The sequence below is a fragment of the Hipposideros armiger genome, unplaced genomic scaffold (genome assembly GCF_001890085.2).
Source record: "Hipposideros armiger isolate ML-2016 unplaced genomic scaffold, ASM189008v1 scaffold_988, whole genome shotgun sequence".
Taxonomy (NCBI): Eukaryota; Metazoa; Chordata; class Mammalia; order Chiroptera; family Hipposideridae; genus Hipposideros; species Hipposideros armiger.
This window is the reverse complement of record NW_017732338.1, coordinates 628,649-638,234: the sequence shown is the minus strand read 5'-3', so window position 1 is coordinate 638,234 and position 9,586 is coordinate 628,649. Positions and strand designations below refer to the sequence as shown.

Here is a 9,586-nt window from a genome sequence, read left to right as displayed (position 1 = left end):
CTCCAGCAGGTCCACTCCAAACCAAAGGCTCTTTTCAGAGCCACCCACCTTTTCACTAAAAGGGCTCGCGTGTTTCTTAATTTAGGAGGATAATTGAAAGTGACATTTACCGCAGTTGGTCGGTAGATGTCAGTAAACACCCCAGGAAAGCGAAACTAACATCTACTTGGAAATTACAATGAAAACAAAAGCTATCATCAGCCCATTAAAACGGATAGAGATACTTTGAGTCACAGGTAGTGAAGGCCGAGAGCAGCCGGCACTCACGGTTATACCGTAAAACAAAAACAACGAAAGAGCTGGTCGGCCAAAGATGAGCTATAGTTAGCTACTTAAAGCAATAAAACCGCCAATTCAATACCCTAGGAAATTTTGCGTCTTAACAGGGCAACCCACCTGCAATCCGCTCCTCTCCACCTCTGCTGGGCCCTGATCACTTGGAAATATAGGAACGCAGTACTACTTTCCCCGGACTCCTGACCTTTAGCTCGACCTTAACACGGGCTTCAGCGGGACTTGAAGAAGCCACACACCTGGAATCTTGTGCCATGTACAAGTCTGAGGATTTTTTTCTTAACCCCATTTCACACACGCCCCTCGAAATTGTGAAACTGGAGTGGTTTTAGGTGAGGATGCTATAGTTAGTGGGAAATAAATGTATTCATGTAGTTATGTCACGTGAAATTCAGAAAAACCTTGGACGATCTCTAAAAGATCTCTAAATTTAAATAGAGAAATCAAGAAATTGACGCGTAATTAGCCTTCCTGAGCTTGAATGAGGCTAAGAAAATCAGTTGGCCAATCACATCTAGCGCGCGCCTTTTTAAAAAGATCAACAAAGCCAGTTTTAGGTAATAGAAATTAACATTTTTATTCAGCAAACAAGATACATCGTTGTAATATGTATATTAAATTCTGCCCGGAAAAGGCAAAGAACAGTGTAAAGAAACGACACGAAGAAAGTACAGGCGAGAAAGGGTTGAAAACATCAGAAGTTGAACGGGTGGGGGGCAAGAATATGTTAATTTTCGGTCTGAACGCAGCAATGACTCGTGATCAGGCAGTCAGCGCCTCTTTCAGTGCGGGCCCCTCGTGATGGACAGATGCCTAGCCCAATCAGAGCGGGACTCTCGTTATATATACCGGTGAAGGGGTTCTTCCTTGCTACATCAGTCAGTCAGTCACCGGAGGTTGGTATGGCTCGCACGAAGCAGACAGCTCGCAAGTCCACCGGCGGGAAGGCCCCGCGCAAGCAGCTGGCCACCAAGGCGGCCCGCAAGAGCGCGCCGGCCACCGGCGGCGTGAAGAAGCCGCACCGCTACCGGCCCGGCACCGTGGCGCTGCGCGAGATCCGGCGCTACCAGAAGTCCACGGAGCTGCTGATCCGCAAGCTGCCGTTCCAGCGGCTGGTGCGCGAGATCGCGCAGGACTTCAAGACGGACCTGCGCTTCCAGAGCTCGGCCGTGATGGCGCTGCAGGAGGCGTGCGAGGCGTACCTGGTGGGGCTGTTCGAGGACACCAACCTGTGCGCCATCCACGCCAAGCGCGTCACCATCATGCCCAAGGACATCCAGCTGGCGCGCCGCATCCGTGGAGAAAGGGCGTGAAATCACGGCCACCCATTCGTCCCCAAAGGCTCTTTTCAGAGCCACCCACAGTTTCACTTAAAGAGTTGTAGTTTTATTATACCTTTCAAATACTGGAATGGAACCAGGGGATTGATTAGTTCTTGAGAAAAAAGTGCGGGTACGTAACTTAGATGTTTTTTGCACTAAGCATTTACATGGTAGTTTTCTCGGTGTATCTTGATCAGTGGGATTTAACAAAGTGAAATATGACCATTCAGCACATGGACAAAACTAGGATTTTTATAGTTTTATTGAGGCCAAAACTAAGAATAAGGTGTGCAGGAGAAGTTAGAACTCAAATTCCTCCTGAAAAGGACAGTTACGCAGTTCTTGCACGAATTTCAAATTCAGATTTTACGAAGAGGACATTGAGGTTGAGGGTAGTAAGGTGGGATTTGATTGGAAATTAACGTGCTCTATTGGGAGGGTGTCTGAAAGGGGCCATTTCAAGGGTTCCTTAACCTAGATGACGGACAATAGGGCTTGCTTGCTTAAAAAGCTGAGTGAAAACATCATCAAAGTATCTTTAATTAAAAAATTTTGTAGATTTGTATGCTAGCTTGGACTGACTAAACCATGTGGAGGAAGTCACGTAGCTCCTTATTAAACAAATTGTTTGCTGTGGGGTCTGTTAGACTGCTGGAAAAAGAAATCACCAAAACTAATAGCACACAATGAGTAAGAGTAACAAGGTCTAGTTTCCACCCCTGCACGTCAAGGTAAAACCTGGTGATGTGCATCAAGATGCTTTTCAGCCCACAAAGCAAACAAAGTGAACCCAAGGGCCCCGACTTAATGTATGATTTTGATTTAATATGTAGCCCCAGCCCTCTTTCAGTTTCTTCCCAGCATGCCCTGTAAGCCTTGGCCCTTTCTCTTACTAGTCATTAACCCCCTGACGGCAGCCAGGAACAATCAATAACCAAGCATTGACTAAGGGTCACAGGTATGGGTTTCTGTTAAGTTCAAGATACCCTCATGGCCTAAGTTGTGTTTTTGCTCCTGAGCCGGAAAGCACAATGAACTCCTGGCCTCATGAAGCCAAGCTGGACTGGAAGCTGATCTCCATACCTGACATTATTTACTGCCCTTCCCTCACTCTTGACCAATCAGCAAGCCCCTTGCTCATGATAACGTGATTTTTTTGCTCTAAAAATGCCATCTAAACCATGGGGGAGTTCCAGCTTTTCCACCTCAAGCTGCCCGTTCTCCATTGTGTAGCGCTGCACAATTAGTGCCTCTTTCTGTCACTGCACCTTGGTGTCAGCAGAACTTGCCATCTGCAGCGCTGATGGGCCAGTTCTTTACAAAGGCAGAGAGAGAAGCCTTTTTTTACTCATTAGTTACGTGGCTGGGTGTGACGACCCCCCATGACCTGCCAGTTAGGAATTTGTGATTTATACAGCACCACAGCACCCCTTTTTCATCCAAAAAGTGTAGGCAGCTGTAGAGCTTCTCTCTTTACCTATGCCCCTTTTAATAAATGCACAAATATCAACTTAAGTATTTATTTTTAATTTTACAAATATAAAAAGATAACTGATGGAGTAGATCAAGGTTTCCTGAGGCCTAAAGCTTTTATACAACTTGGTGACTCCTACAAACTACAATACAAAATTACAGATATAAAACTAGATAGTGAATATTAACTTAACAACGGGAAAAGAAGTCAACAGTGGGTGAAAAAGGGGCTCTATGAAAAGTAACCTCACAGGGTGATCTGACCACCAACCCCTAACCGGGCAGGTCATAGTAGGTCGTCAGGCCCCAGGCCCATAACTTTGTAGTAAAAGGTTATCTTGGCCTTAAGGCAGCCCCATCCATTATCCATGTATTGGGTTGTCGGAAAAATTCATGACACATTTTTGCAATGAAACACAGAGAAAAAAATACATCATGACTTTTCTAACAACCCAATACATCTAGGCTCACACACCCCTGAAATGCTTCTTTTCAGGCCCCTCCTTCTAAAGTGTGACCACCCTCAAGAGAGCACATAGTAACTACCCTGCAATCTAGTCCCTCCCTGCCTTGCTTGCTCCCACCTCCCATGCTATCTTCCTAACACCCCCTCAATTTAAATTACACCAAGAAACTGCAAAACTGTCATTCTCGGGAGCACTTGAGATCTTGCTCCCCAGCAATGCCGTCAGTTTGGCTGAAACATATTTAAAAATTCTCTACCAGTTTAGACGTTAATTATTTATATGTTCACTCTACTCCTTTTATCCACCAGACTTGGTTTCTTCTACATAGCATCCAAGAAGGCAGCTCCCAGGCCCTCACATCATGTCTCTTGAGGTTCAATACCTCAAATGTCCAGTTTTGGACAGAAATGTTTTGATTCCTTCAAATTGGCCCAATGATCTCTGGACCAATCAACCATCCTTTAAAGTCACACATTGTCCCTTCCAATGTTTTAGGCCACAGAAAACAGTAATATTTAAGACACATTGGCATTTAAGCCTTAAACCAAAAAAATGAGGTTAGAGAAACCAGGATACTTGAGGGCAGAGGGCGTTCTAGAGTTCCATCATCTGTATGTAGCCATGAGCCACATATGGTTAACAGAGCTCTTGAAATGGGCTAGTAGGAGCTGAGGTGTGATGTGTGTGTGCAAAATACCGATGCCAAACGCATAGTATGAGAAATAAAAAAGAATGGGAACTGTCTTATACATCATTTTACATTGGTTTTGTGTTGAATGCTATTTCAGACATACTGGCTTAAATAAATTGTATTATTAAAATTGATTCCACCTGTTTCTTTGCCCCTTGTTCATGTGGCTCTAGAAAGCAATGTTCTGGCTCTTTCAGTAACTGTGCACCTTCTGTGTACTTTATGGGGTGCTGGCCCTCAAGGAAAAAGATCAGGTTGCCATTTCCGACAGCAACAAAGATAAACTCTGGGAATAAAGGTGAAAAGAAATATGAAGAGGTATTTGGAGAAAAGTACAAAATATTTGAACAAGTAGAAAACCTCAAACATTCTTGAATAGAAAACTTACCTCCCCAGATGTGTTTATAAGAACACAATACCAAGAGGGGGTTTTATGTGTAATGAGGGGGTGAATGGGTCGGAGGGGGAGCACCTTAATGTACACATGGAAAAATGAAATAATCAAACAAAAAATACAATAACCAGAACATCCTGAAAAATAGTAATGAGAGGGAATTAGCTGAAAATAGAACAACCAGGCAATTCTGAAAAGAGTCATGAGAACTAGCCTATCAGCTATTAAAGTCAAAACATCTCCATTTATTTACTGCACAATTATTGTTTGAGTACCTACTCTGGGTTATGTATTCCTCTCAGCATTGAAGACAGCTCTGTGAAGGAGACTTAAACCAGTGTGATCTCACCTTGGGAGTGGCCAGAAAGATCAAAGGAATACAACAGAAGACCAAGAACTGTCCTGGAATTTAGACTATGATAAAGGTGGCATCTCAAGTGGGGGTGGGGTGGCTAGGGGAGAGGCGAGCAGAAATGGAAGTTAATAAGTGGCCTTTGGGAAAAAACATCCATATATAAAAAGTATCCCTCTCCATAACCTTCCACTAAAATACAGAGGGCTCAGTTCTTGTAAATGTCAAATCAACACCACAAAATTACTGGAAGAAACCATGGGAGAACTATCCTCCTTCGTGTGTGTTTCCTCGCAAGGAAAGGATGGTTTTTCTATCCACGATTATAAAGAAAATGAAGATTAAACAACCTCAGTCCGGTAGGGAGGGGTGGGGCGAGATGAACACAATGGTCCCTAGCACTAATGCAGCGGGAATCAACTCACACCAGCTCCCGCCTTGCAGCAATAGGTGAAGAACTGAGCGGCAGGCCCCCAAAAGACCGTCCCTAGAACTTGAGAAAAACATGTGTCCACCAGAATAAAACAGTACCCTGGACTTTCTCCATGCAGGAGAAACACCGTGAATATAAGAACCCACAGATGACACTGTCAGTGGAAACTTAAATCCCTTTATTAGCGACATCACCCCCCACCCACACACATAGATCCCAGTTTACCAATATTTTTCTTATTCTTTACGTAGAAACATTTGGACCGCACAAAAAGTGCTTTTAAAGCATCTTCGATTTGTAGACGTCTATTTAAAGTGAGGGCCGGGGACTGGCTTACCAGGGCAAAATGGCGACGGAAAGTTGTTTTTGATGCGCTCAGACGCATCACAGCCTTGGCCAAAGTTACACAGTATGAGGGACAGAAAAATCCCGGTGCGTCCGAGCCCTGGGTGGCAGTCGTTTTTCAAGCGCGCTCCTCTGTCGCCAGGGAAACAGGAAATAGAGATGGTGCAAAGGCCCGTGAGACCACTCCTCCCAGGGCTGGATGCCACCGACGCACCCGGGACACAGCAGACTTTCGAAAACATGGTAGCGTCCAGAAGACCAGATATATACTTCTACGTCACATGAAAAAGCCAAAACATTCAACCCCCAAAAGAAAGAAACAAAACAAACCGTGCGCTGTCCAATTAAATCCATGATGATAAATCACGGGCTGGTGGAGTGCGCCAACCCGCGAGCAGGCGGGACTTTTGAATGACTTCAGCCTAATCGCGACATCCTTTTAACTAAAAAAAGGGCTGGTGGCTTCTTGTGGTTGTTTTCCTGTTGCCAGGCGCGGGGTGGGGCCGGCCAGGACGCTCCGCCCACCTGACCCGGAGCCCCCGGGGCCGAGGACGACAGGCCGCAGGGACGTCCCGGGTTGTCACCACAGCAGCCCCCTCCCCAACGGCCACCACCGTTCCTGGGACGTGTCAGCAGCCAGCTCCAGTGACTCTCGGAAAACACCGCCTTAAAACAAAAAAGTTTGAGAAGGAGAACCGGACAGGGTACGGAGACAGGACTGCACAGCTCTTTCGTGGAGATCAGTGGTGGCTCTGAAAAGAGCCTTTTTGGGTTTTTAGAAGCAGGCGTTCTACTTCTTTTTGGGAGCAGCCTTCTTCGGCTTGGCGACCTTCGGCTTGGCGGCCTTGGGCTTCACAGCCTTGGCCGGGCTCTTGGCCGCCTTCTTGGGCTTGGCCACCTTCGCTTTCTTCGGGCTCTTGGCCTTTTTGGCCCCTGCAGCCGCCGCGGGCTTCTTCGCCTTCTTCGGGGTCTTCTTGGCGCTCTTCTTGGGGGTGGCCGCCCCCGCAGCCTTCTTGGGCTTCTTGGCCGCCCCGGCGGCTTTCCTGGGCTTGGCGGCGCCCGCCTTCTTGGGCTTGGGTTTGGCCTCCCCAGAGGCCGCCTTCTTGTTGAGCTTGAAGGAGCCCGAGGCGCCGGTGCCCTTGGTCTGCACCAGGGTGCCCTTGCTCACCAGGGTCCTGAGGCCCAGCTTGATGCGGCTGTTGTTCTTGTCCACGTCGTAGCCGGCGGCCGCCAGCGCCTTCTTGAGCGCGGCCAGCGACACGCCGCTGCGCTCCTTGGAGGCGGCCACGGCCTTGGTGATGAGCTCGGACACCGGGGGCCCGGACGCCTTGCGGCGAACCCCCGCGGGCTTCTTGGCCGCCTTCTTCTTCACGGGGGTCTTCTCCGCAGGGGGAGCAGCGGCGGGCGCAGCGGGAGCGGTCTCCGACATGGTGACGAGCTGGAACTCGGGACAAGTGGCGAAGCGCCGGTGCCGGTGCGCGGGCCGCCGCCGTATATATAGAGCGCAGGCGCGCGCTGATTGGTGCTCCCGCCGCCCTCCTGGCTGGCAGGCTCCGAGCCGCCGCCGTGCGCCCAAGTTGTGTTTGTTCCACTTCACAAAAAGGGGAAAATATTAAAAGGCACCGTCCCAAATCACCCGGGCTTGGTCGGGGGAGAATCCGAGAAGCCTTAGGTTTCGGGCTCTGCGTTTCTTTTGTCTGCAACTGCAAAGACCACGCGTCCAGGAGCCCCCAACTCCCCCAACTCCGAGGGAAGTCCAGGGCAGTCGGAGACCACTTTCTGTTTTTCTTCTAAATTACCTGGTCGCTCCTTTGCCCCCGAAAGTTCTTTTTCTCAGGGGTGGTTGGGCACATGCTGGCCTTCTTCTGGGGACAGAAACGAAATGGTTTCCACTTCAGTTTTCACGACAATTCTGTTTCTTCGCAAGGGAAGTAACACACGTCTTTCTGAATTCTGCGTAGACCCACGGGAGCTGCGGACTAGGATGGGACTCCGGAGCCAGCCCAGAGCAGTCAGGGACGGGTGGGAGGGGGGGTCCTAAGCCCAGTGGGGGTCCTGGATGGTGGTAAGTTAGAGACTTAAACCTTTGATGTGAAAACACTGAAACTATCAAACCTTTCTTCATGGGTGGGGGTGGGGCACTCTTCAACTTTCAAAGGCGAGGAATTGGGCTGTTTTTCACAAGCTCTCAAGTTCCCCTCTGCGTTGTGCAAGCCAGGGGGTCTTGCCCTCCAGGACAGGGATCAGGGAGGAGGGAAGACCCCTTAAGCCTGCAAAGAACCCCAGAGACACTTGGCAACGAGGAACATCGAGATGATCTGTTTTCAAAGAAAACAAGCATTTATTTATTTATTTTTGTATGCTGCGATAAAGAGATGAATTTCAGCACATGAAAATTCTAGGTTTCTTCCAGTAACAATATCAAACCCATGTCATGATATAGAACGGCACCCCCTAACTGGGAACTCAAACATATAGATGGAAATAAAGCAACTGGCTATTTAATAAGCTACACTTTGACTTACAAGAGGAACTATAGATTTGAAACAGGAAAACAATTGGATGGCAAAATTTACAACAAACAGAGGAAAAGTAGTAGAACTTATACATTATTATACCCTCTTTTCTTGATGAGCTCACCTCTCATCCCTTCTAAAGCTGGCCATGTGTATTCTACTGTAAAGTTTGTCTTACCTCATTAATTTCGCTGCTGCTTATTTCACCCTTTGGGTCCAAGCAATTGCAATTATTTTCTGGAAAGAAAAGGCTGAGTAAAATGTTCTGCTCATATATTTAATATACATATATTATATGTTTAGGGACAAAGGAAGTATTACAACTCACCAGAAATTCCTGTTCAAACATATGTCTACAAGAAAATATGTATTAAATATATCAGATCGTAGTAATCAAAAGTGTGAGATAGGACACACACAATCTGGGCGGTTCTCTGTAAATGTTACTCTTGCTAAATGTTAAAATGTAGCACAGTATTTTGCAGGCCCAGCGGTGTGTAACTGGATGAACTTGACCAGAACAGCAAACAGTTAAGTTTAACCCATTGCCAAGAAGAAATCAACAAGTAATTAACCAAATAGTGTATATATGCAATGGGGGAGACAGGGCTTTGGAAATTATTCCCCTGAACGTTTTACTTGTCACAAGTAAAACTGAACTTTTTCTTCCAGCGAGACTTGTGTCCCTTTGGTTCAGACACTGCAAGAGGCGAACCCATTGTGTTTGTGACAAAAGGAGTTATACAGATTAAGTTCAGTGATGAATGAAAAATGAGGCATCTTCTTTTAGACGAAAGATAACCCCATGGTTTCATTGAGTAACATTAGTTCAGCGTTTGGAAACTGCCTAACACTAATCATGTCCTCTGGGAATTAACAACCTAATAACATTAGGGATGGATGAGTTAGCGGCCATAAAAAACCACTTGAGACCTGCCATCCATCAGTGTGACTTTGGGAATAGGAATCGTAACAAATCATTGAAAGTATACGAACAACTAAAGCACCTTCATATATATTTTATAGGTGTGAAAACATATAAAAAATAACAATATATTTTGGTAGAAATAAATGAGAACATGGCACTCTGCTCTGGTCTATGTGCGGTGAACCCCTTCTCATCTGGAACTCGACTAAGTATGGGGGACCAGGAAAACAGCTGTGTGGAGTCCTGAATTCCAGGCACTGCGCATCCCTTTTCAATAAATTTGTGTCCTGATTTATAAATCAGTGGCGTGTAAATTTGACTACTGTGATTTGGTTCCTGCATATGGTGACTCAGGTTGAATCAGTCAGATC

General features: G+C 46.7%; 2 protein-coding genes across 2 annotated transcripts; one reads left to right on the top strand and one right to left on the bottom strand.

The window, feature by feature from the left end:
- Positions 1–861: 861 nt before the first annotated feature.
- Positions 862–5,505, top strand: LOC109375739 (histone H3.1-like). The gene has a single exon (XM_019631263.1). It carries the CDS (start codon positions 1,104–1,106, stop codon positions 1,605–1,607), a length of 504 nt encoding a protein of 167 aa, XP_019486808.1. The 5' UTR covers positions 862–1,103; the 3' UTR covers positions 1,608–5,505.
- An 82-nt stretch (positions 5,506–5,587) lies between these two features.
- Positions 5,588–7,247, bottom strand: LOC109375737 (histone H1.2). The gene has a single exon (XM_019631260.1). The coding sequence runs from the start codon at positions 7,198–7,200 to the stop codon at positions 6,562–6,564; it is 639 nt and encodes a 212-aa protein (XP_019486805.1). The 5' UTR covers positions 7,201–7,247; the 3' UTR covers positions 5,588–6,561.
- Between the last annotated feature and the right edge of the window lie 2,339 nt (positions 7,248–9,586).

What these genes read in the sequence shown, in the direction of transcription:
- LOC109375739 (XM_019631263.1), top strand. Translation starts at nt 1,104, where the DNA reads ATGCCTAGCCCAATCAGAGCGGGACTCTCGTTATATATACCGGTGAAG.
- LOC109375737 (XM_019631260.1), bottom strand. Translation starts at nt 7,200, where the DNA reads ATGTCGGAGACCGCTCCCGCTGCGCCCGCCGCTGCTCCCCCTGCGGAG.